Raw genomic sequence first — 27,992 nt, 5'->3', positions numbered from 1 at the left:
TCTTGCTTTGTCTTATCCATGGCTTCCAAACGTCTACATGCAGCTACTGTGTTTGATCATAGGCTGTCTGCTACCCAAAGACAAATACCAATTGCTGGAAACTTCCTGGAGTGTGGCAGACCCCACCGCACCCGCAAAAAAAAAATGTGCTTACTTTTAGGAGGAAGGAACAAAGAATACAAGTTAACTTTCAGTGGTGTTCATTTAGTCTGATATAATCAAATCCATTACCTAGAATAAATTAGATTGGCAGAATATATGTGGGACCGTGTGTGTACAAATCTGACATGTAGAAGCTGAGAAATACTTCGTTATTTGGAATACAGCCTATTGTTCTCCTCTGTAGAACCTAGCAGGTTGCCAAGGAGCCTGTACACGTTATTTGCTTACTATCACATCTTTATATCCACCATACATTTAAATGATAACAGGTATCCATTGGACTCAGATTTCTTTTATCAGACATCTCAAGATTTGATTTGATTTGATGTTTGTATTACAAAATGTCTACCTGTCCTGGCAATGTATTTACCCACTTGATATAAATGATAGCTGGCTGGTATTCAACCAGGTTTTTTTACCCAGAGTAGGCCTATTGAAATCAATAGGCCTCATTTAGGCATGTTCATTCACTTCAGTGGATCTGCTCTGAATAAAACTTAGTTGAATCCCATGCATAATGTGTAAAATTATCTTGAACAGAAATTACAATAACACTTTTCCCCTCATGTATGTTTTTATTCTGTTTTATAGGCTTGTTTTTTGTTTACCATACATATGAGAATAGATATTCTTGCAAGAAAGTTTACATTTACAAGAACAAAACACAACAATGATAAAAGGATATGATTTTTTTCAATATAATAAAAATATACAGTAATCAAGGCCTAATAAGCATAACATAACAGATAATGTAGAATTATTATACACATTATAGTGCTGGAATATGCAATTGGAAGTCCTGAGGCCAAATCTGTGGCTGCTGAGGAGTACCAGTCCTCTTCCTCCATTGCTATGCATTCTTGTCTTCAAAGTGACCATCTTCTAAAAATACCTGCTAGTTAGGTCTATAGTGTAAGCAAACACATTTGCATGATAAGGTGTTCCCTGTTTTCTTACATTACCATTAATGCAGAATGATGAATATTGAGAATAATTTTGGAAACCTGTTAGATTTATGTTGAAAATACTTCATTTACAGAGCTATAGTGTTTGGGGTACAGTTATTGTCTCCTATTTCTAGGGAGAGCCAAATGTCTGCCTTTCAGACTTCTCTAGTTATCAGTGTGTATTGTACGTGTATAGGAACTTTTATCTTTCTGAAGGGCTTCGGAGGTATGATATCTAGGGCCAGATTAAGACATGCTGAGGCCCTAAGCTATGTCAAGTTTTAGAAGCCCCATAGTATTACCCCCTCCCCATCCCAAAAGAGCATTATTATGTAAAACCTAGTGCTGGTGAGGTTGTATTTAGAGGCCCCTCATAGTCTTGAGCTGTAGTTTACCTAGCCTATGCGAAAATTTGGCACTGATCGTTACCATTTCAAAATTTATATTAGGAGTCTCCTAGTTCAGGAAATTGTTGCATAAATGTCTCCCCTTCAGACTTTTATAGAAATAAGGGTATATTGGACTATGTATGTACAAAGCTTCAGCTTCCTAGCTCATGGAGTAAATGCCATAAGTGTTTCAGTGTACACTTGAGATCCCTTCACACATTACATGGTGTAAAGGAAGTCAAGAAGCAGTGCAAGAAGTGGGGTCACACTGCTGTTCTAGCCCAAGAATATGATGTCAGAAGTGAGGCCGGAAGCACAGCCACACCTCTTCACATCATGAGTGCCCTACACTTTTATTCCATCTATTCTAGGAGACAGGTGCATAATTGTCTCCCTTCCAGATTTTTAGCATCATCAGTGGTGTCTTGGGCTATATGCTTACAACAAGGAATTTCCCCCAGGGAAAAATCTCTCTAACCAGTTCAGGGATTTGAAGGGAGGGAGGAGACATGTTAACCATTCCTGTTCCCATGGGCTGCAGCTGCAGCCCTTTACATCTTGAGTAGGAAGATCTGAAGGGGGAAGCTTTAGTGTGTTGTATTGTCAACCCTTAGAATCCTCCATGTGAATGGATCCCCCAACCATGCAGGATTCCCATTCATGTGAAAGATTCTGAGCATATTCCACTTAACACATCAAGATATCCTGTTCAGACCAAAGTACTTTTCAATACATTGTAGCAGGGAAGGGAACAATGGAGGAGGGTGTTCTGGGGACCTATGGAAGTGAATACCTGAGTAGGGTTTCTGAGTTTACTGTTTTGGGGGAGAAAAGCATCAGTGTCCTTTATACTTGTCTAATAAACAAGAAGTCTTGGATCATTTACCAAATTCCAGGGTTCTTTCTAACAGACTAGGAAATATCCTAGCATTTTCAGTACTTCAGTCTGCCAATCGGTGAAGCCCAGGCAAATATAGATTCATCTGAGGCTATCAATCAATAATGTAGCTTAGCCATGCATCAGAACTAAAGCAATGATAATCTATAACACTCTTTGACACTTGGGAAAGATTTTGCTTATTGCTGTATGAATATTCCACTTCATTAAATAATGTGTCTGCATTTTTTCCCTGTTGAGTATTCAGAACCAATACACTTTGTTAAGAAGGTCCTTTATGCTCCCCTAGTCAGAGGCACACATACACATGTAAACAGATGTGCTTTGCCCATTTGGGATTTTCTTGTGAGTGCTTTTCATTCTGTCACACCCAGACAGGAAGTTTCTTATTTATTTTCCCCCTCGGTGGAACGTTGTGTGACTAAATTGTTTACCTGGAACTACACAAAACTTAGGCCTTATAATTTTTCTCTTGTGCTGGTGCCATTTGCAACATGTACCAAGTGTTTTTCAAGGTGAGAAAAACCACAGCAGAAGGTTAACAGAGTGCAAAAAAAAAAAAAGATCCTCTGTTTTCCAGTGCTCTTTGCCAGACTTGTGGTGACCTGAGGTGTATTTAGCCAGTTGTCCCATATTCTGGACAAGGTTCTACAACATGGTTTTGGAGTCTATAATTCAGCCACATTCTGCTGATGGTAACCGAATAGCACAAATAACTTTTCCACATGTTAATCACACAAACCTTCACATGGTCACTATTTCTGTATCACCCATCTGTATCACCAAACAGCATTAAATCTGTAGTGAAGTGCCACTAAGTATGCTGTTCCTATAGCAGGTTTTTCATATCCCCATTCATACCACAGTGCATCTAGCTGGCAAATATTATTCAGAATAGAAACCCACTCAAAAATATGTATTTAGATAGCCATGTCTTTAATAGACCCTTCAGACAGGTCTAGGTCCAGTGCCGGATTTATGCATAGGCTAAGTAGGCTGAAGGCTAGGGCTTCTAAGTCTATGGGGCCTCACCAACCTGCCCTCTCCCCAGTGCCGCAGTCTCCCCTCTCCCAAAATTGCAAACCCAAGACTTCATGCAAGGGATGGGCAACTCAGGCTATAAGACTCAGGGCTAGCCAGTGGGGCCCAATCTGAAGCAGTGGGGCGCAACTTGTTTGTTTTTTTTTTTTTTGGGTAGGGCCCCAGTTCACAGACAAAGTCTGCAAAATCTTATAAATATAAATAAAATCCATCTAGGTTGCCCTGGTGCAGGGGCCCCCTTAGGAGCAGCCTGTGGGGCCCAATTTGGCTCAGTTGCTCCAATTGCCTTAAGGTAAGCCTTGATGAGACTGTGCAGGGGTTGGACTGACAAGCCCTGCACCTTCTAGGTCCCTGGTGTCACCATTCAGTGTTCTGCTGTGCAGATAATGGAGAAAGCTCATAAATTGTATCCCTTCTGGCATCCTGGCCAACTCTATTATGCTGGTGTAAACCCTGATGCACCAGAAGCCCAGAATAGCAGCAAATAAAATCCGCTCATATGTCAGCAACTGATAAGACTTGTCAACCAGTTCTTCCAAACTCTTCCTAAATTATAAAGCTCCAAAATACAGGCCAAAAGAGAACAGGTCTGGGAAGAGTGAGGCATACAATGGATACCACCAGTGAAAAGCCCCTGCTCCATGTAACTCCTGCCCTGTCATTTGATAGAGTGCCCACTTGCCCTCCTTCTTGACATGGAATGCTCTCTATTGGAGTCTCCAGGTCCAGTACAAAGACCACAAGAAGGGAGAGCAGGGACCTTGAAGTTCCCAGTAGTTGTTAATCAAGCAAGCACACAGGTCACCTTTGTCACAGTCAGGACACCTATGTCCTGTCCAGGCCTGTACCCAATCTTGTTTTTGTACAATCTTGTTTGTTCTCAGTAACCAAATTATATTATCAACATATACAAGCAGAAAAGTTGTTTTCCTTCATTTGCAAGGAATCGTAGAAAACAAAGTGGCACTAATAAAGAAAAGTTCCAGGGTGGCAACAGAAAGCAAACTAAAAATGCTTTTGCAGTTCATCAAAACTATCCAGCAATATCAAGTTATAGGAAAACTGGTGCTATTAACAGTAATCCTTCTAGCTGGTTAATTGGTTTGGCAACTTCCATGCACATGACGTGTAATAATTTTTCTGAGAAAAATTAGAATTTTTTTCTCAGAAATCTTTTTGTTGTATCTTTCTTCTGGAGTTTGGCCAGACATAGCAAAATCTTTGTTACGAATACTTCTTTGTTGGACCCAGTTTCTGTAGGAGGAAGACATTGGGTAGAGATTTATAAGATATTTTATCAAAGTTTCAGGCATCCAAGACTCTGTGCAAGTAATAATTGGACTTTGAAGGCTTGCATCCAGAATAGTCTTGAAGATGATAGAGAGGCAATTAGAGTGGCTGTGAGATGTTCATGAATTCAGGCTGACAGGATGTTGTTAGGCCAAATCTATATCACTATGTTCCTATATTTCACCTACAGAAATAGTACAGGGCAAGATGAGCCAAAGCAGATTGCCTAAGGACCAATGCCACCTATAAGTGTTTGCTTACCTTTTCTAGAGAGCAGCAGAGATCAGAGTCATTTTCTTCTGTTAGCTAATAGAGTAAGTATCAGTCCACTATGGAAGCTTCATAACCATAACAAAAAAGTATTCTAACTGAGCCCAATACAGCAGATCAGGGTGGCATAAAGGTAACATGCAGAATCAACATAGGTTTCAAGGCAGAGTTTCATTTGTTTTCATTGCCACTTTTTAATTGAATTGGAATATAGATGTTTAGCTTGTGTTTCTAATGTTTGAAGCATCTTTTGAAGGATAGACTCTCTTCTGCATCTTTCAAAACAACTGATGAGCAGTTAGACAAAAGCTACTGAAATGTCCAGGATTTTGGGGGTTTCTAAGCTTTGTTGAGTAATCATGCTGATTTTTGCTGCTTGGCTAGCAATATTTTATCAGGGGCATTTGACTGATAATCCATAAATCTCATAAGTTTTTATAGAATCCTTTTAGGTTTACAAGTGGAACTTATGAATGAACAAAGGCAAGATTGCTAAATCCGTTACACTTTTCTGTCTCTGTGCTGTGCATATAGCCAAGGCTTTATTATCAACACTATCTTCTCCAGTGTCTGTGAAGAGTATTCAATTGCATCTCAGTATCTTGGGTTAACTTACACAGCTTCTCTCATTGCAATGAGTTTTTCTTATATTTTTAAATAAAGTATCTTTGCTCACTTGGCCAGCCAGTCAAGAGCAAAACAGAACCTTGAAAAGAATATTAAAGTATCTGGTTCATTTAATTCAATTTGATGTAGAGGTCTCTTTGTTGAGTTAGCTGGTCCTGATGGCTAAGAAAATTCTTTACTGGCAATAACTGAGTTGGGATCAACTATTATTCAAGAACAATACTTGTTCAAGAAATAGTTTTCCACATCCTTAACAACATTAATTGGTTCTTGCATTAGATGGAAAAACATACTGAGAGCATCATTTCCAACAGCATCTCAGGATACTTTAGGTTATTGCAGGCATTTTCCTTGTTCCTACCTTTGGCTTCAGCATTAGAATCAATGACATTGATTTCTCTATGATGACTTCCTGGATAAAAGCATGCAGTGCACTTTCTCCATAATTAGCACCAAATCTCCTTGTGGCTTTCTTCCTGTTCCTGGTCAGGCAACTCCAGCGAAGCCACATTATGCTTTTCTACTACTACTTCCTTTGGAGCTTGCACCACACAAAAGACAACGGCAGAAAAAGTCCATAGCTTCAGGCTGTATTGCCTCTCCTGTGAAATCTCTGTGGTCTTCTCAGGTGGGGTGACTGTCTCCCCACATACTTCCTTCCCCATGTATGCAGTCTTAGATTTGTAAAGGGAACCTGGAGGGATTTTGAGGCAATGGGAGTGATGACACAGATGCAGTAGACCCTTTTCTCTTCCTCTTCCTCCAACTTCACACAAAAGAGATGAGATCCAGTCACAAAGATTACCCTCCATGCAATTGATTAATACCTTATTAAAATGGATTGTGTATTGTGGTTTTAAAAAATATCTTGAATTCTTCCTTGAATAGTAAGACTGCTGGTCTTCTTTGTCTGCAGAACAAGAATTATGATGATAGTTTTAGTCTTGCCTAAAATAAACTAAAATATCAATTCATTAGTCTTCTTTGGTGTGAAGACTATTTACCTCTTATGAACTTACAATATTCCAGCAATATTATAAGGGTGCATAACAGAAGTACTTCAAAAGACATATGGACAATGATATAATATACTATTATGATCTTGTGAATATCACATTCCAAAATGTAAATATGTCTTCTAAAAGGATAGGTGGCAAAGTATAATAATAAAAACATAAGAATTATGCTCTGTAGTACTTAACATTTCAAAGTAGAATCATAGAATGGTAGAGTTGGAAGAGTGATGATCATCTAGTTCAATCCCATGCAATGCAGGAATAGTAGCATGAGTAAGGGCTCTGCTCTGTAGTTGAGTGAAGCCAATGTAATAATTTTCCACTTTGCTAGAATCACTTAATTATGGGAACCATTAGCAAAAATCCTTTCCCTACAAAATCCTGTCATCCTTTTCAAAGTGCTGAATCCTACTATTTTTGAAAAATAAATATTTCCTAGAGGAAGTTGTATTTCATGTTAAAATACTGCACTGATGTTTAGTAGAATTAGGTGCTCCTGTAGGAACAAAATGTCACCCGACCTCAAGAAAGCAAACTATCAGCTCTCAACTAGATTAAATATCTAGGCAGGAATTTTAGGCTTGAAAGCTACCTAGGAATAAACACCATTGAATACAGTGGGACTGTGGACAGTGAGTAAATAAACAACCACACACAATGCACTATTAAATAAAGTATGTCAGAAAAACTTGTGTGCCCTTTCACTTTTAGAAAGAGGCAGGGTAAGTAGAAAAGTTGAATTAGGAGAGATTACAGTACATTATACCCTGTTATTAGAGAGTCTCATGTTTGTTTTAGGAAAGAGAAGCAATGCTACTGAAGCAACAGATCTTCCACCAAAAAGAACCCTGTATCTGTGTTAACATGTTTATCTTTCATAAATGCATCATTTCAAAATTTGTCCGTGGTTTATTAGAGTTAATGAATCACTGCTACACAAATTATCAAATAAAAACAAGTGTTCCTGTTTCTCCTCCTAGCTTCCATTGTAAAATTAAGAGTGAAGTCTAATAGAACAGTTTGTGTTCATGAATGACTCCAAGAAGAATCAGTTTGGATGCAAACACTAAACTAATGGATGCAAATGACTCTCCCACATACCTTGCTCCTGAATGATCACATTATCCATAACTGCTTGTGCATCTGACTAAAGCTTTTGAGAGTGTTGTAGAGCTGTTTTCCAAAATTCACACAAAGCATTTTCAAATATATGCAGCCATTATGTTTTGATTGCAAAATGTCACTGTGTAGACCTGAAAATATCTGCACCAGCATTACATTATATCAGGGGTCGGCAACCTAAGGCCCATGGGCCAGTAGAGGCCCACAAAGCTTGTCTAACCGGCCCATGATGACCGCTGCTGCCCCCTCCCCCCACTCTTACCGCTGTGGCACGGTGCGGTGCAGGGACCAACTTCCGGGTTGATGGCACCTGTGCGCATGTACATTGGCACTCCTCCAACCCAGATGTGTGCTGGAAATAGTGTGTGTGCACGCACACTCTTCCGACCCAGAAGAGCGCGCATGCGCACACGCTCCTGCCCATCCTCCGATGGACAGAGCATCGACTGGCCCATCCTCGGATAAGGTGGCCGACCTCTGCATTATATCAACAGTCTGGACTTCTTTTGGTTATTACTTCCACCACACAAATGCTGAATTGACTAGGCGGCATCGTATCGCCTGCAATAACTCAATGAGGAAAATCCCAGAGCAGTCATGATGTGGATTATAAGGCCATCAAATGAAAATCAAAGCTATCAATATAAATTGCTAATGTCCTCACAAGAAAAACTGGCTTTCCTCCATTTACTTTCCATGCTGTGATTTATGAATTGGACATGCAGAAAATTTACAATAAGTTTTTTATAAAAAGAAATCCATCCTTAATTCTGTAAAAATTAAAAGCTGATACAACTCTAATGATATATTGACTAACTGAGTAAGTGCAATGTAAGACTGCCACTCGATAATTAATGGTTAAATAGTAAACATGTTATCAATGGCAACTCCTCTTATATGCTGGCTACAAACTATGGCCTTCAATTATTCTTCCATTTCAAATTTTCATGCCAAAAATGTGTTGTCTTCAAAGACAAGAGTTGGTATTCAACTAAGTTTTACTCAGTGTAGACCTACTGAAATTAATAAACCTAATTCATTAATATTCAGTAATTTTTGTGGGTGTATTCTGAGTAACGCTTGTTGAATACCACCCAAGGGAAATTAAAATAGAGATGCCAAGTGATTTGGTCAAGGTCAAACCAAAGGTAAAGGAAAGATCTCAAACTGGTGCTCAAAAAATTGTTGACCTGGTATATAATATGGCCAATGCATTTTGACTTCTAGTATTTTCAGGGGTAACATTAATTTTGCATTGCCTTGTTCCAATGGCAACACTGATCTGATAAAACATCATTTGAAAAAGCATATGAAGAATGAACAGCTAGAGAACTTTCCATTGGGGGAAAAAGTGTGAGAGTGTAAGCTGAATATGGCTGTAATCGGCGTATTACACCCCACAATCAACTTCCAATTTTAAGAACACCAATTTAAGGTGTTCTTGCCTCTTCTTTTTATTTTCCTATTCTTTGGGCCAACTCCTATTTTCTTTTTTGCTCGTTAAAGCCACCCAATGTTATATTTTATTTATTTATTTATAATATTTATGAATTGCTCTTCCTCCAAAGGACCTTAGGGAAATGTACAAAACACAAAAAGAAAATATATCAGCCATCAGTTAAAAAATATTGAAACCCAGTGCCCTATCTACCTATTTTCATTGTCTATTTCTAACATTCTGGAAATGCAACCTAAAAAGTAATCCAGGTTTCAATGTCTTGTTTAGTCTGAATAAAGACTAAAAGAGTTCATCAGAGGGATGTAATTCATCCTACTTATCTTTGATTTTTTTAAAAAAACACACCTCAAAATCCATTAGCATTGTATATAAAATATTGTGTCTACCGACATCTCAGTAACAGTGCGATGAATCTTTCCCACAGTAAATCAAAACAACATACAGAGGCAAGGAACATTTAATTTGACTTACATAATTAGCAAGCAATACAGTTTTCCTTGAGCCTGTACCTGGAACTTTGCAAAACTGTTTCTGTGCATTTGCTTGCAGATACAATTTTTCTTGAACTGTGCATGTACTCTTGCAGATGTGGAAGTTGTGCACCCAACCAAATCATGCATGTGTTTGTCTATGACAACTTGCATGAAGTAGCCTGCTTGTATAATCTACATCAGTTTGTGCAACTTGTTTTTATGAGGGGAAAGAAGTTCCTCATGTGCAGAAGTTGTTTGGAAAAACAAGGGCACTTGAGGCATTCTACAGACTTTCCATAGATATCTGAGAGCACAGTGATTGTAACGCAAAACAGAATACTGTGCAGAAATAAAGGGAGAGGTTTTCTACGTCTCTAACAGCACTTGCCCATTATCAATTCAAGCAGGAATGTACCCCTGGTAAACATATAGTGTCAAAAATCTATCTAGTTTGGCATGCCCCATTAAGTCCTTGAAGCCCTCACTGTGTTTTAGACCCTCTGTAGCCATCATTGGCATAAAAATCAGTGACTGTAATGGAAAATGAGACGTCTTTCAAACATTGTGTCTCTTGGCAAAGCAAAACCAATTAAAGCCAATTTATAAAATTGTAAAACTTTTCCTACATGGGATAGTGAGTCAGACCTCTTGTATTCAAATCAAGGGGTCCTTTGGAATAGGCCATCTCAAATGTTTTCTCAATTCTGTTGCAATTCCTTAGGCTGCCAGTCAGTTGAGAATGTGATAAATAAATACGACCTGCAGCATCTAAAATAAACTAGTGTTGATTGATACGTCCTTGAGAGAACCACTTCTGTTCTTCTAACAGTCACAAGACTGTTGGAATTGTCCTAAAAGAAGTGGATGGAGGAGAAATTTGAGGTATTTATTGCATGAGGATTTTGTTTGTTTGATTCATATCCTGCCCTTCATTACATGTGATCTTTGGGCAAGTCGCAGCAATTAAATACACAATGTGTAATTACACAGAGAAAGAATGATGCTGTTATTGACTAATAACAAAAGGGAGCATCCCCCAGGACCAGGGGAAAGTGTACAAGATGGGCACACCATACTGTCTCTTGCACACACAGCAGACAAACATCGCTCCTTCTCTCATAAACCTCAAAGATATACGTTCCTTCCCCACCCCTACCCCTTGCAGACTACTAGGGCCAAGCAATATCTGGTTTTCAACATTGTGATAGATCACCAACTTAACATTGCAATATACCAATATATTACAATGCCTGAAATAATGATAGAGCTGTGTAGTGGCTTTGGCTGGCTTCATGGCTTTCCCTGTATCGTGATTTTTTGCCAGCACCTATTCTTGTGATTTACTGCCCCTTGCATGAGGCAGGGGTAAGCTGAGCTGGCAGAGTTAACATGGGCTGCAGGAATCAAGAGAAGCGTCAGCTGGCTTCATGGTTTTTCCACATTGTGATTTTTGCGTAGCCCATGCACACAGACACATCATAATATATTGCCAGGTCGAAAATTGTGAAACTGTTATCACGATATGGACTTCAAAGCGGTTTTGGATGATATATTGATACATCACCCAGCCCTACAGACAACCTGTAAATTTCTCCATCTTTCTGTGCCCAATTGCATCTCTCCCTCTGTCTGACAGATGACACATGCACACAGACCCCACATACATTGCTCTGTCTCTTTCTAGCTAAGCACGTCCTTCTTAATCACAGAGCATACCCAATTCAGATAAGCCCCTCCATGGATGTCAGGAATACACAAAGGTCACCAACCTGGCCCCTGTGAGCTTTTGTGCACCCTAGCTAGGTGAGTAGCCATATATATATATATATATATATATATATATATATATATATATATATATGTATATGTATATATGTATATGTATATGTATATATATACTGGCATTGATGGAATCTTAGGCCCTACAGCTCAAATAAACTGTTCCCTCCTCTTTGTGGAATGTTGATCAGCACTATGATCAATTTTCTGTCCAGGACTACACATCCATTATCCCAACTACTCTATACACATGCCATTGGATCAGGGCACTTAGAAAGTGGGCAAAATCATTGCACTCTATTGGCTGCCAGCTGCAGCTTTCTAAGTTTTCCTAGTACCAAATATATTAAGTAGACAGGCTTCTACTCATGCAGCCAGTTCCCCAGAGGTTGAAATGGAATTCACATTGCCTCAAGACTTCCCTCTGTAATTTTTGCTTTGTGCCCAGCTGCTGTGAGTTATAGTGATTACTGCCAGTGCAGCAATGCTGCCAGTATGCTCCTGCAGCAGTACAACATCATAGATTGGCTCGGGATGCCATTGCAGTGTACAGGCCATGGCATCCAACTGCAAACAGCCTTTGCTGTATTTGCAAGATCAGCAGCTCATGTTAGCCTGCAAAACAGCTGGGAGCGAATGCAGACGTAGTCTGTAAAATCTGGACTAGAATAAGATTCTGACGGAGCTTCTTTGCCTCCAAATTTAACGAGGCTTTGATCTGTAGTTTTGCTCTGCACCCTAAGTGCATATACTCCCTAAGTTTTGATGCAGATTGTATTGGCTTTGTTCTTTTTTATCTGCTGAATCTATTCTGGCCACAATAAATTATTTCCAAGCACATTTGAAAAGGACAGTGAATGCCTAGTTATGAAAATGATGCCTCTATGGAAGATGACAGGCTGAACCTTCTGCATCAGAGCCCTTGCATTTTGTGTCCTCTTATCTATTTCGGGTCTTCATTTGCCTAATTACTACTCTGAGGCTGGCAGAGATTTCCCCTGCAGCGCTCAGCAGCTCTGCTGACTGCAGAGACCCTACCTGGCACACAATTTAGTGCGTCAGCATTCTAGATAGAAATGAATGAAAAATCAATCAGGGCAACTGCAGTGGCAGCACATGCAACTCTAACCTACTTTGTGCATGGTTTTCAACATTTCACTGTAGACTCTAAAATGGTAAGTGTACCTGAAATAAAGTATGCCTTTATTGGTCAGCCTCTATGCTCCTTAGGTTTGACGAAGACATTACACCCTATGCTAGTGTGTGTGTGTGTGTGTGTGTGTGTGTGTGTGTGTGTGTGTGTGCAATACATACTATATCGGAGAGATATAGAACATGGTTGTTTAAAGAAAATAAATAGAATAAATTCAACAAACCAAAGTCCACTATGCATTTAAGAATCACAACCATTGCTTATTTTAGCATCTGGAGAAGATGATTGTGTTATTTCAGTTCTTATTATACTTTTAATGGACAAAGTTATTCAACTGCAAGCATATCTCAATTAAGCATCAGTTAATAGTCTCTGCAGCTGACTCTCTAATAAGAGGATTAACTTTAAAATGCTGCTTGAAAAGTCACTCGCTGCTAACTTTTCAAGCACAGTGGGTTAAATTTTCATAGAGCAATGAGAAAATGATGGGCTGTAACAAGTTGTGCATTGCATCACTGTTAAGCTTTCCAAATTTCACCAGCTTCTTTCTATGTGGTACTCTTACAGTAAAGAAGATTCCTGAGCTATAAAAGATGAAGAGTCTACTTTTCCTGGTGTTGATTTCTTTCTGCTGGGCTGATCATCATGCTGCCAACTTCACACTGGAGCATGACAGAATTATTCACATCCACGGTAAGTTAAAAAAGGAATTTAAGCTGCACTTGTGATGTTATGCTGAAATTTTATGACTTGCATCTTTTTTAAAAAAAGAAAAAGATTAGATAGCTTGCTGCTGTGCTGCATTATTGTACTCTGAGCAATGAAACCTGCTTTTAAATCTGAAATGCATTTTTTTCAGTGTGCAATCTAATGACTATTTCTGAGACAGAAACAGTATTTGTTAAAATAAGAGTGCATGCATATTGAAAGAAGCAAGCAAGCAATTAGTTTAGCCAGAAAAGTATTGGCCTTACTGCAGAAAAAATATGATCTAAAACACATCATATAAGCAAAGACTTCCCTTTCACAGGTAAATGACTGGTTATTAAGACACTGTATTGAAAAATGAGGCATCAGTTGAAAACTCAAGCAGTATAAAAAGTGACTTACCTCAACAAATAGATGCTTTTTTCCCATAGCTTTCACTCATATACAGTGGTATGTTGTCCCTCTGCATAATCGTGTATATCTATTTGAATTCTAAAGCTTACAGCTGGCTGTATGAAGCTTTGAGGCTGCAGTGCAATGCAGCTGTTTTTCAGCTCCAGTTTTAGCAGTTGAGGGTCATCCTGTATGAAGCAAGCCAAAACATTTATTTATGCAAAAATGACAGGCAGAATAAAATACATCTATAGCTTCTTTCATTTGTATACATCCAATTTTGACAACTTAAATAATGCAGCCCATGGGTGCCATTTAAAGTTTAGAGGTTCCATGCTACTTAGAAAAAAAGCAACCAAAAAATCCCCACAGTGTTTGCACTTTTTATAAACACGCACCACACTACATTTTGACACCAAGAAGGGTTTAGCATTTGCAGTTCTCTCAGTGAAGATTTCAGGAGCCGAGAGTCTCCAGGCACCAGACACTAGCTTCAAGGTCAAAGAAGAAATTGCACCGGATTGGTGTGGTAATGGAAAGTGACACTGGAAAGGAGTGCAAGATGAGTGGTTAAAAGAAGGTGTAAATCAAAATACAAAAGCAATGGCCTTTTTAGTGTGTATTAACTGGTTCATTCTGAAGAATTTAGCTTTTTCCTTTGCAGGTGTTGTCTAATTGATAATATTTCCTATCAGCACGTGCCTCTTGAGCAAAGGAAACTTTCTGAACACTTGATGTATAACATATTTTTAAATATGTTGCTTTTAATTTGTTAGTGTAGATGTGTTACTTATACCTCAGAGCATGTCCTCACTATGAACTTAAACCATGACATTATCTGAAGGAATTAGGGAAGAGGGATGTAATAAAAGGCTTTGCAAGTGACAGCACTTCTATTTTAATTCTATCAGGAAACCTTGTTGCCTCTTTGTAATGTTCCTTTTAAGCAGCAAACTACTGCTGAACCCTTGGTTAGTAATAAAGCACAAAAGAGCTGCTTCTGAAGCAAACCTACAGCAGTTGGAATTTATCTGGTAGTATTCCCAGTGACAGTGCACAGGTACAAATGCAGAACTTTCAGCGTGTCCAGAAAACTTTAGTTCTCACACTATTCAGCCCCAATCCTGTGGCTCAGTCTATACCCTTCCTCCGTACAAAGGGTGTCTGAAAAAGAAACAGAGTGGTAGACATACTCTCTTTACTTTTTTATGATTAACTGTTCATGGCTCTCTTGTACACATTGCTAACATTTTAAGCTGCCCATTGACTAACACAGAGGTTGCGCTAAATAAAAGAATCTATTAGAAGAACATTGTAGCCTACCAGGATTCTCAGTTACTGGTCTTTAAGATGACCAAACTTGAATAAGCACATTTCAAAGGAAGACACCAGTGTGAAGCCACTGAAATCCAATTCATCAAGAATGCCAGGCACTATGGGTCCAAACAGAAACAATGGTTTCCTGTCCATCAATGTTAATTAACAACATTGTTAAGCAGATTGTGTTATTACTTATCATTACTGTTGTGAAGGGACAAGTCTTTATTTTAATTGAATTGAATGGACACTGTGTGACATTTTCTGCATTGTATTTCCCCCTGAACTTGCTGCTTACAATCCATGGGTGGTGTACCTGGAACTGAGGTTAACACTTTCTGTATCTGATGAAGTGGACACAAAAAATAATGTCATTCATGCCATTAAAATGTGCTAAACTTCAAGATGCCACTTGTTTGGTAAACAAAAAAAAGGGTGTAAAGGGCAGCTTAACACCAGGTAACTAACCAAAAGGAAGTAGATCATAGTGGTAGGGAATGTCAGAGAATAATCTAGGGGAGAGTAGCCTTGAACAGTGTGCTAATATAGGGAAGGACCTGCATGATCAGATGCAAGAGAAGGCAGGGCTCCAGATGTGGTGGAATTATGACCACTGAATGTTGCAGCAGCACACAAGTGAAATCTTCTCTTTAGTAATTTGCATCCCTCAGTTTTTAGCATATACCACTTGGTAATTTCCTAAAAGTACTTCTATAGTGTTGTAGATTCTGAGAGTACTTTGTGACTAGGTTGTAGCCAGTGGTTTTTCACAGCATAATTACAATTATTGTAGGGGGTTTTGGTTTGTTTGTTTTTTTAAACAAGATTCAAGTGCCAGTGAGTATTTAATACCAAGGATGGGCAGAAAAATCCTATGGTCCAGGCATGTCACATGGCTACTATGCATGGGTAAAAGGTAACGGTAAAGGGACCCCTGACCATTAGGTCCAGTCATGACCGACTCTGGGGTTGCAGTGCTCATCTCGCTTTATTGGCCAAGGGAGCCAGCATACAGCTTCCGGGTCATGTGGCCAGCATGACGAAGCCACTTCTGGCAAACCAGAGCAGCGCACACAAATGCCGTTTACCTTCCCACCAGAGCGGTACCTATTTATCTACTTGCACTTTGAGGTGCTTTTGAACTGCTAGGTTGACGGGAGCTCACCCCGTCACGGGGATTCAAACCACCGACTTCTGATCAGCAAGTCCTAGGCTCTGTGGTTTAACCCAGAGCGCCACCCGTGTCCTGTGTATGTATGGGTAGGACCAGATAAAATAGTCATCACCCAGTTCTCACCTTGCAAATTCAACAGGGTGCCAACACCTGCAGAAGCCAATGCTAATATAGCAATCCCAGCAGACATTCCCACCACCATCCATCTTCTTCAAACTTGCACAGCTGGAAGTTGAAGTAGTGTGTGTTTGTGAAAGGGCTTTGTAAACATCCCTGCTACAGAGGGCTACAGCATCATGCTGACATCAGGTGATTGACATTTGGGCTGCCCCACCCAGCACAGGGGGTATAAAGATCTGGTCCTTCCATGACAAAAGGTTCTCCATCCCTAGTCTAAGGGGAAGGTGGGGGGAGGTCTTTGACAAGCTTTAAGGGGGATGTAGGTTGGCAAGTTGTAAGGGTTGGAGATGACTTTGGTGAGGAGTGAGGGGACAGGATGGCTTCAGCAACAAGTAAGGAGATGGGTTTTGGGGGCAGGGGTTGGGGTTAGATGGGGCTGGCAAGCAAAGCAAAGTGAGCAGCAATGGCAGCCCCTAGTTAATGTTCATTTAGAGAAATGGGTGGGATAGATTTTTAAAACAACAACAACAGCCTGCCATTTTACACAGTTTGCAGTTGCTAAACTGTGGGTGTGTTAAACAGTTAAAGGATATAATGTCTTTCCTTCCTCTTCCATCTATATTTGTATTTACAGATAGGATCAGTTTAATTTGAACTTGGTCTGTTCCATCTGACATCTAGATCTCCAGCTAATGAGAGACTGTGTATCAGAGGCCCCATCTGGCATTAATCCTTACAACAATAATGTGGAGAGTGGGGAGGGAAGTCTGATATGCTTAGGAATAGCAGCATAGACAGAAATAAACTAAGCAGACTGAAGAAGCCAAATGAATATAAAATGATTTTGCTGACTGGGCATCTGATACCAAAAGATTCTTAGTTCAGAAACATGGCAAAAGAAACCCCTACAAAATTAAAAGCCGTGAAGCTGGCCTCCCAAGGGAGGCACTAGCACTTTCCAGGAGAGACACAACCTGCCAGTGTGTGCCTTGACCAAGACATGTGATGGAGTGTCACACACTCACCAGAATTGAAATAACTGTGAATGGACTGTGTGATCCATTTCACTGAGCACACTCTCTTCACTTGTCCTACACAGGATATCCTCTACTTAAAGAACCCCAGAGCAATGTTGAGCTCATCCTTTGAGCCAGGGCACATCTAACAACTAACTGGGTTTAGGCTTCAGCGGCAAGCTAAGAATTCTGCCTGCCCTGCACTCATCTGCCCCCCTTTGGCACTCACCTCTCCTCAGCTCCCCTTCATCTAGAGTCAGCATTATGGGGCACCATTTCCAGCCTAGATTAAAATGACTCTAGAAATGCTCCTTAATGACTTTGAGAACCAGGTACACTTACCTGGGAATAAACTTCATTTAAGATGGGGGAAATACATCTGGGTCATTGGGTATGCCACTTAAGATCAATTTATTCTGTTTTATTTCATGTTTCATTTGTGATCCCAAGTAACTCACAGTCTTTTTAAAATTTAAAATTAAAATATCTTCTGCAAGCAAAAGAGAAGATTGGGTGTGGAAAGGTGAATCATGCGATTTTACTTTGTTAGACCCAATTTTCAGGACACTTTTTATATATTAAGGAAAGTTCAGCTTTTTATCAGACAGCATCAGTTGTTCACAATCCTAGCCTGGTTTGCACATCATTTTAAACTATAGTTAAATGAAAGTACTGAGGCATACTGCTGAATTTTTAGGTGCTTCTCTGCTCCTACTATGCTTCTAGGAACTTAGCCATAGCCTGACTTAACGTTATATCTGAACTCAGGTTTGTGGTGTCTTTCTTCAAACAAAGCATGAGAAGTATCCAAGGTTTATTCTTGGTTTAGTTTTCATGGTCTGAGGAAAACAAACCACAAGCCCAGGTTTGGATGTAACACTAAGCCAAACTATGGCTTAGTTGACCGTGCAGCAGGAGTGGAGGAGGAGCGAAGCAGTCACAGTATCTGCAGTGTGCGCCAGCCTGCTGCATGTTCACCTTTAGTTTTGTTTACCTGTGGTTTAAAGTCCCTCTAACCTGAAAGACCCAGATTCAAATCCCCAGATAGCCACTATCAGCATAACCTACTTGTTGTGGAAATGAGAAGAGGGGAAAGGTTGAATCATATATGCCACCTTGAAATGTTGGTGGAATTGTGAGATAAAAATATAATTGATGGTGTTGACTAATTTTTTGGTAGAAAGTGCATTGTACATTCATGCAAAAATGTGATGCCTTTAGCCCAAACAGCAACCATGTTAACTAATTTACTTATTTGTAAAGATTTTTATTGGAGTTTTACAGAAAAGAAAGATAAAAATTCACAGAATAAAAAACCCTAGATTACAGAAAAAAGAAAGAAACACCAAAAATACAAAAAGAAAGCACAACTAATTAAGAAAAATTAAATTTAAACATAAAAAAGTTAAAACCAATCCATTTTTCAAATAACCTCAATTTCATATGCTTATGTTCTTGACCTCCTCCCGCCTCCCCCCTTTTGTATTCCCATTCAAATATTTAATTCAGCAAATTCTTACCCTTTTTCAAATGTTAAACTTTATACCATAACATATACTATATCCATATTTTCAAGCATATCAGTACCTATTTTTTTGCATAATCTTATTAACTTTTATCACTAATTACTACTTATTGCCAATCCAAGCACAGTTTTAGCATTCATTAATTTTATAATATTTCTGAAGATAGTCTTTGAATTTCTTCCAGTCTTCTTCCACCAACTCTTCTCCCAGGTCTCGGATTCTGCCAGTCATTTCCGCCAGTTCCATATACTCTATCAACTTCATCTGCCACTCTTCCAGGGTGGGTAGCTCTTGTGTCTTCCAATACTTTGCGATGAGAATTCTTGCCGCTGTTGTTGCGTACATAAAGAAATTTCTGTCTTTCTTTGGCACCAATTGGCCCACCATGCCCAAGAGAAAGGCCTCTGGCTTCTTAAGGAATGTATATTTAAATATTTTTTTCATTTCATTATATATCATCTCCCAGAAAGCCTTAATCTTTGGGCATGTCCACCAAAGGTGAAAGAATGTTCCTTCACTTTCTTTACACTTCCAACATTTATTGTCAGGCAAGTGGTAGATTTTTGCAAGCTTGACTGGTGTCATGTACCACCTGTATATCATTTTCATAATATTCTCTCTTAGGGCATTACATGCCGTAAATTTCATACCTGTGGTCCACAACCATTCCCAGTCAGCAAACATAATGTTATGACCAACATCTTGTGCCCATTTAATCATAGCAGATTTAACTGTTTCATCCTGCGTATTCCATTTTAGCAGCAAGTTATACATTCTTGAGAGTGTTTTAGTTTTGGATTCTAACAACTCAGTTTCCAATTTAGATTTTTCCACCTGGAAGCCTATTTTTTTATCCAAGTTATAGACTTCTCTTATTTGAAAATAGTGCAGCCAATCTCGCACCTTATCTTTTAATTTCTCAAAACTCTGCAGTTTCAGTTTATCTCCTTCTTGTTCCAATATTTCCCAATATTTCGGCCATTTGGCCTCCATATTGGACTTTTTCAATGCCTTTGCTTCCATTGGTGACAGCAACCTTGGGGTTTTATTCTCCAGTAAGTCTTTATATCTTAACCAGACATTTAACAATGCTTTCCTGACAATATGATTTTTAAATGCCTTATGAGCTTTAACCTTGTCGTACCACAAATATGCATGCCACCCAAAAACATTATTAAAACCTTCTAAATCCAAAATGTCTGTGTTTTCAAGAAGCAGCCATTCTTTCAGCCAGCAAAATGCGGCCGATTCATAGTAAAGTTTCAGGTCTGGCAGGGCAAAACCACCTCTTTCTTTAACATCAGTTAATATTTTAAATTTTATTCTGGGCTTCTTGCCCTGCCAGACAAATCTAGAAATATCTCTCTGCCACTTCTTGAAACAGTCCATCTTGTCCAAAATTTGCAAAGATTGAAACAGAAATAACATCCTTGGCAGTACATTCATCTTTATAGCCGCAATTCTACCCAACAAGGAAAGCTTCAAGTTTGACCATATCTCTAGATCTTTCTTCACTTCTAACCAACATTTCTCATAGTTATCTTTAAATAAGTTTAGGTTCTTAGCTGTCATATTAACCCCCAAATATTTAACTTTCTTTACTATTGTTAGGCCTGTCTCCTTCTGAAACCTATCTTTCTCAATCGGTGTTAAATTTTTCTCAAGAACTTTAGTTTTAGACTTATTCAACTTAAAACCAGCCATCTTTCCAAATTCTTGAATCACTTCCAAAACTCTTTTCGAACTAGATTCTGGCTCCTGTAATGTTAGAACTAAATCGTCTGCAAATGCTTTCAGTTTATATTGCTTAGCTCCGACCTGAATGCCTTTTATCAAACGGTCCCTTCTAATCATATTCAATAATACCTCCAGGACAGTGATGAATAACAATGGGGAAATTGGGCAGCCTTGTCGTGTGCCTTTCTCTATCTTAAATCCCTCTGTCACCATATTATTCACAATTAATTTAGCCTTTTGTTCTGAATAAATTGCACTTATACCGTTTTCAAACCCTTGGCCCACCCCCATCCCCTGAAGATTTTTCTTCATAAAATTCCAAGAAATATTGTCAAAGGCTTTCTCCGCATCTATAAAAATTAAAACTGCTTTAGTGTTTATATTCACTTGCAGCTTCTCCAAAATGTTAATTATATTCCTCGTATTGTCCGACAAGTGTCTACCCGGGAGAAAGCCAGCTTGGTCCTTATGGATCTCTTCCAATAGTACTTTCTTTAATCTATTTGCCAAAATGTCCGCGAATATTTTGTAATCCACATTAAGAAGGGATATGGGGCGGTAGTTCTTAAGTTGCGTCTTTTCAGACTCAGTTTTTGGTATAAGTGTAATATATGCTTCCTGCCACGACTCCGGCGCCTTTTTCCCCTCTAATATCTCATTGCACACCTCCGTTAGTGGTCGAATTAGCCAATCTTTCAAAACTCTGTAGTATTTGGAGGTTAAACCGTCTGGTCCTGGAGATTTGCCCAGCTGCATATTCCGAATGGCGCCCTCCACTTCCTGTTCTGTGATTTTGTCACTCAACATTATCCTCTTTTCTTGAGAAATTTTTTGTAGTCCATTTTTCCTCAGAAATTGGTCTAACTCAACCTCTTTCTGTGGCCCTTGTGTATAAAGTTGTTTGAAAAATCTCTGGAAGCAGTTTCTAATTTCCAATGGGTTCTGTATAATCTTTCCATTTACCTCCAAACTTGTAATAGTATTTAATTTCTGTCTTTTCTTCATCTGCCATGCAAGCAGTTTCCCACATTTGTTAGCCGATTCGAAAGACTTTTGTCTCATCTGTTTAATTTTCCATTCCACTTCCTGGTTTATCATTCTCATATATTGTACTTGATATAACTTAATTTCCCTCAGAATTTCTTGGGATTTTGGTTTCGCTCTTAATCTCTTCTCTCCTTCTTTTATTTTTTCCAAGATTTTATCTTTTTTCTCATTTTGGATTCTCTTCTTTATTGCATTCTGTTGAATCAGAAACCCTCTCATGACCGCTTTACCTGCGTCCCAGATTGTTCTTTTTTCCACCATAGTGTTTAAATTTATCTCAAAATAATCTTTCAATGTTTTTTGGGCCTTCTTAATCACCTCCTGGTCTCTAAACAGGGCATCATTCATCCTCCATCTGAAGGAGCCGATTAGCGTTAGTTTCATCTCCATCTTTACTGCATTATGGTCGGAGCAAGTTTTAGGGCAGATATCCACTTTTCGAATCTTAGGTGCCAGTCCTCTAGTTATCCATATTTGATCAATTCTTGTCCATGTCATGTTGGCTTCAGAGAAGAATGTTCCCTCTCTTCCAAGGGGGTTCTTAGTTCTCCAAGTGTCAATCAGATCCATATTGTCAGTCAATTCAAAAAATGTTTTTGGTAGTCTTCCATCTTTAGTTACCACCTGTCTTTGCGACTTATCCATATTAGTAGATACCACTCCATTCATATCTCCCATCAAAATGATGTTATAGTCCATATAGTCCAACAATGTCTCATGCAATTTCTTAAAAAATTCAGATTTCCCCTCATTTGGTGCATATACTCCTAGAATCAGATATTTTTCACCTTGTAGTTGAATCTCAATTGCGATAAACCTTCCTTGTTCATCTTTAAAAACAAATTTCGGTGATAGGCTCTCTTTAGCGTATATAACAACTCCTCTCTTTTTAACTTTATCAGATGAAATAAATTCTTGACCCAACCTTTTGTTGATAAGAACTTTCCTATGGAGCCTTACCACATGAGTTTCCTGCAGGCAAATTAAATCCAATTGTTCCTTTTTCAATATATGAAATACTTTCCTCCTCTTCTCCGGAGAATTTAAACCGTGAATATTCCAACTTAGTAATTGCAGAGACATAGTGTATTTATTTTAGTTTCCTCCGGCCGCTCCCAAAAGCTCGTCAAGTTCTTGCGGTGGTATCTTCTTCTTTTTGTCGAATCCCAAAGGTGGTGGTGCTATGTCAGCTCCTGGTCTCAAGGCTTTTGGCAAATCTGTCGCTTCCTTTTGTAAATCTTCTTCAAAATCTCTCAGAAATTTTTCCTTATCTTCCACTGATCTAATCCTGTACTTTTTCCCCTTAAACGTAAAGGACAGTCCCTGGGGGAACTCCCATCTGAAAGCAATAGTGTTCCTTCTCAACAGGGCCACCAAGTCTCCGTAGTTGGTTCTCAAATCCAGAAGGTGTTTCGGAATATCTTTAAAAATCTCCACTCTGGACTCGTTAATCTCTAAGGTCTTCTGGAAGTGAGCACTCAATATTTTGTCTCGTTCCTCTTTCGATCGGAGGGTCACCAAACAGTCTCTCACCCTGTTTTTCTTCCCTCCTCTTCCAAGTCTGAAGGCGCTCACTATCTTAAAATCTTTGTCCAGCTCCAAGTTCCAGAATTTCTGAAATTCCTGTGAGAGATAGTCATTCAGATTGTCTTTCTCAAGTTCTGGCACCGCCCTGATCCTCAGGTTCGTCTGCCTCTCTCTCAATTCAACCATAGACAATAAGGCCTGGTGGTCCCCGATCTGTTTACGTATTGGTTTAATTTCTTCCTCCACAGCCACGGCTTTTTCCTTTGCCTCCTCAGCTATTTTCCTGGTAGTCGCAGATTCCTCCAACAATTTTTCTATAGCTTTAGTATTTGAATTGATACTAGCTGTGTTCCCTTTAATTTCAGCTGACTGATCTGAGACCTGTTTACTTAGGCCTTCCAATTTTTCATAGATTTTATTCAACACAGATGTAAATTCCCCTTCTGAGGCCATTCCTTTTGACTCAATTTGCCCTGGGTCTTCCTCCTGAGTCACAGGGAGGCCAGGCACAGATGCCCTACGTTGCTGGGAGACTGAAGTAGATTGTTGCACTTTGACCTTGGATCTTGTTGCTCTTTGGTCAGTCATTCCCCTTTATCTTCAGTCAAGGTCAATTCCCACAGTCAAGCCTTGCAGTGGAAAGTCCCCAAAGTTAGCAGTGGAAAATTCCTCCAGTCAGATACTAACTTCAATAGTCCTCTAGGGGGACACAGTAGCCACCATAAAGTTCTCAGTAACCAAACAACAAAGTCTTTTGTAACTTTCCGTGTCCCCTCTTTAATTGAAACTAAGTATTCAGCCCAAATAGAACTCAAGATGCAACTTTCTGCAGAGTTAGATCTTAAATATTTACTGTATCCACAGTCAATGCGAGCTCAAATGTAGCAATCCTCATTAATCTGACAGTCCGTTCCCATGAGAGTTCGAAAAAAGTCTATTTAAATTCCCAGAAGATCCCCAGAAGAAATACAGTCACTTTCTTAACTTCCCCCCTCTCCACTAACGGGGGAGTTCTTTCTTTGGTGCTTTAGAGTTGAAGTTTTACAGTCCACATTAAAGTAATAGCGCAAAAAGGTCTTTGCTTTAATCTTTTACAAAACGGAAAGACGGACTTCCTTTTTACACCTTTCCGCTTCAGAGCCCAAATTCACAGATTTTTTGTTCTCGAATCCGAGTTTCTTAAATCCCCCTACTCACGGGTGTTCTTTTTTAAAGCCGAATTTCAAAGGAAGAAGGTCAGCGCTCTCCGGCAACAGCTACGCGGCTTCGCTCTGTAGACGCAGCAATCGACCCGTAGCACCGCGCCGCTCCCGCTGCACACCGGAGCCCCTTACGGAGCTCCCTCGCAAAAAACGGGGGGCGCAAAAGGTGCCTGCTGGGTCCCACGCTCGCAGGCTCTTTCTGCCTGCGATTTCAAGTCGGGTCCCCGCTTCGCCGTAGCGGAACAGACCCTCTTTCTACTGAGCTTCTCCTCCTACTCAGAAGGAGACCGCCATTGCCGTTGGCGCCGCCTCCGGAAGTCTAACTAATTTACTTATTTGAGCAAATGTAATTACTTTAGCCACACAAAAATCAATTGGACCCAAAACGGTTCATGTTCAAGAACTAAAAAACAACAACTTCCAGTCATCTTTAAATATTATGATAATATTTGCCTCTCAGTAATGCAAGTTTTTGTTGCCGATGAATAAGTATTATTTCAGGATCCAACTGAGCTCAATATAACAGTCACAATATGCAGGACAGTTGAAAATAAACATTCATTAAATAGCTAACATGGTCATACATCTTTGAGCTTGGTACACAAATGAATTCAATCAAAATTACTGATTTATGCTGGTGCTGTCTTTCTGAAGCCAAAATAAATAATAAACAAAAATCCAAGTACTTTGGCTGCACTGGTCTATATATGTCAAACAATAGTGATTAAAAGCATAAGCACGTTATAAACTTACGTGTAAGTTTTATAAAAGCTTAATTTTCATGACTTCGCCCAAGTAATTCTAGGAATCCATGGTAAAGGGGACTTATCATTAAACTAGTTTAAGGTTTAGACCTACATGGGAGTAAAACCCTTATAAACAGTGGGACTTACCTTCAGTGTAGACATGCATGGGATTGTGCATAACTTGTGTCAGACATGCCCTCTTAAGAGTTTCTGAGAGAAACATTCTGTTTCCCCCTACAGGATTATTCCCAAAAGGCAGCAGGTCTAGATGTCTCAGGAATATGGAAGGCTCCTTTATCTTAAGAAAATGTGGACTGTAATGAAAACTACATTTACGTAGCGTAGTGTTTATATAAAAAATATAGATTCATTTCATGTATAGACTATTAAAAGTTTTTGCCCCATATCATTTTTCCACCAACAATCTAGAACTGTTTGGGAAACTTTATATCTTAATCTCAAAGCATGACAGTTTTCATATCAGCTTGTCTCTTTTATATACGTTGAACATAAATATGGGTTGAAATTTTTTTTATGCAAAGCAGCAATCCCTGGGGCTTTTAATTTGTCACGTTTCTTGTAGCACAGTCTTTTCCTCTGATGCTAAAAATTTCATTAACCCAATTTGTTTTATAAGTATAGTAGTAGATAAATATATGTGACTTCTGCTTCTCCCCCCCCCCACCAAAAAACCCCATGTCATCCATGGGCAAGCATGGGTACAAGGAATGAAGAACTGTGGAATTGCTCATCTTTTAGAAACCAGTCTGAACGCTTTGTAGTCTAATTCCCAGACATATATCATGTTGCTTTCATTCCTTATTCCCATCAAATATACTTTTCCTGCTGTTTTATTGTTTCCTTGCTAATCTGGTGTGCAGATTTCTAGCCTCTCTCTCTGTAACTGAATATGGAACACTATTTAAGTGACTACCAGCTTTAGATGCCTCCCCACTCCAGGTCCTAAATCGAGAATGTGGAACTTGTTGTTCTCCAGATGTTTGGACTATAAAGCCCATTATCCCTTACCATTGCCCGTGCTGGCTAGGGCTGATGCGAACTGTAGTCAAACAATATGTGGAACGCCACATGTTCCTCATCCCTCTCCTAAATTAAGAAACTTTTTTCAGGAGTCAGTTTCTCAGTGGTACATGTGAGAGCCACATGTGTGTGCTTTTTCCTCCTTAACAAAAACACTTCCTTTTCAACCATTTTCAGGCTGCAGTGAGATCACCATTTCTTTTACAGCATGAGGATGTGTGATGATTCACTAGCTTGTCTTCCCCAGTATATGTAATGCTAAGAGACAGTTGTATCTGAAGCCAGGGTTTTTGTTTTCTTTGCAAAATATGTAAGAGAACAGGGATCAAAAGGGCACTGGAGGAGAGTTACTCTACCAGCTGGGCTGTGTCATTTTCAGCTTTGGGTATACCACTGTGATCCCCAAGGCAGAAACATGATTTACAAACTACCAAAGTTTTTGCAAAGAAGTATTGCCCAACTCTTCTGAACATGTTGACATGCCAGTCACCAAAAGTTTGAAATCTGTTATAAGGCATAAATAAATCCTATGCTAGTAATTGTCAATACATGAAGTATGAAACAGAAGAAAGATCTGTTGATTGGGTCTGTTTCTGATGTGTTTCAAAATAGTTGTGCCCCAAGGCCTTTCCCAAGTAAATAACTTCACACCTGCACACAATTTTGGTTTAAGTTAATGGGCAAAATTTAGGCTACAACTTTATTGATTACAGCAAAGTGACTGGTATTGGTTTAGGCATTGGCAACAGACTGTAACTGACTCCTGCCTCTCTGGCTGGTAGTCTGAAAGGGTAAGCACCAAACGAGGGAGCAACATCGATGAAGATCAACCAAAGCTCACCCCGGGGTTCCTGTGGTCCTGGCATGGCCCTAGCCCATCAAGCGGACTTCAGACGAGATCCAGGACCCCCAAATTCCTTTACCATTATTCATGGAGGGGCAGGTGATGGCCGCACCTCCCCTCCCACACACTTTGTTAAGCCAATGCCTAACCGCCAAACCGTGCCTCAGCCATGTTGCGCTGCTGCTTTTATAGGCCCTTACCAATCACGCCACCTGCACTGATTGGCTCCAAATGGCCTGGTGTGATTGTGGGACCATACCGACAAGGCCTGGGCCATGCCCAGCACCTTCAACCTGGTGGTGGTTGTCTCAGGGGCCCGTGCGCAACCAGGACCCTCGTTAAAGAGGATCCCATTTACTTACTTTTGTTTGTTTGTTTAAAATATTTCTAGTCTATTCTTCATTACTAAAATCAATCCAAATAATAAAAACCAAGCAGTGGGGTAGGAGAGATGGGGAAAAGCACACATCTGGCAACCAATGTGCCCCTTGGGTTTCAGATAGTATGTGGGCAGACCACTCTAAAAAGCCCAGGACACAAATTTGCATGGCCCTCTAGCAGCTACAGTGGCTCATTTATCAGAAGTAATGTATTTAGCATTAACTCTAGAAGTGTATACTCGATTCTGATCAAACTAAGCGTCCTAGAGCAGATATTCTGCCATTGAGCTATGACCCTTATCCACAAAACCACTTTTAGTCCTGTGTCAAGCAATGAAATTACGTTCATATATAAAAAAATCAGGATTGCAAGATGCATGGCAGTGGAAGACTTACTATGTAATTATAATGTGATAACTATGTATAGAAATGACACGTTGCTGTCCTGCTACTGCTTATGTCAGGGGAAGTGCTGCAGGCACACAGTGGTCTTTCTCCTTCCAAACTCAGTGGTGGAGGACACCTTCCTTGCTTAGCCACCCAAAACTTTGCCAATGAATTGGAGCCATTAAATTTGGGTGAAAAAGC

The 27,992-nt window shown here is 39.6% G+C and overlaps 1 protein-coding gene and 1 long non-coding RNA gene across 4 annotated transcripts in view; one reads left to right on the top strand and one right to left on the bottom strand.

Annotated features, from left to right (window-relative positions):
* The window catches only part of HAPLN1 (hyaluronan and proteoglycan link protein 1), a 68,043-nt gene that overhangs the window by 25,592 nt on the left and 14,459 nt on the right, over nt 1-27,992 (top strand). For 2 of the 3 annotated variants that reach the window (XM_053408714.1, XM_053408713.1), the window contains one exon: nt 13,194-13,319. In XM_053408714.1, coding sequence (XP_053264689.1) covers nt 13,220-13,319 — 100 coding nt within the window. In that variant the 5' untranslated portion in view covers nt 13,194-13,219. Of the gene's footprint in view, nt 1-12,553; nt 12,649-13,193; nt 13,320-27,992 lie in introns of those variants that run through there. The other variant, XM_053408715.1, reaches the window with a different exon arrangement.
* Nucleotides 731-14,256, bottom strand: LOC128423506 (uncharacterized). The gene is made up of 3 exons (XR_008332773.1): nt 14,126-14,256; nt 13,737-13,915; nt 731-6,534 (listed from the first exon to the last, which is right to left on the bottom strand). It is a non-coding gene; the product is annotated as an uncharacterized LOC128423506 (long non-coding RNA).

The sequence above is a fragment of the Podarcis raffonei genome, chromosome 11 (genome assembly GCF_027172205.1).
Source record: "Podarcis raffonei isolate rPodRaf1 chromosome 11, rPodRaf1.pri, whole genome shotgun sequence".
Lineage (NCBI taxonomy): Eukaryota > Metazoa > Chordata > Lepidosauria > Squamata > Lacertidae > Podarcis > Podarcis raffonei.
The sequence above is the reverse complement of the archived record's forward strand: the minus strand, read 5'-3'. Positions and strand labels throughout refer to the sequence as shown.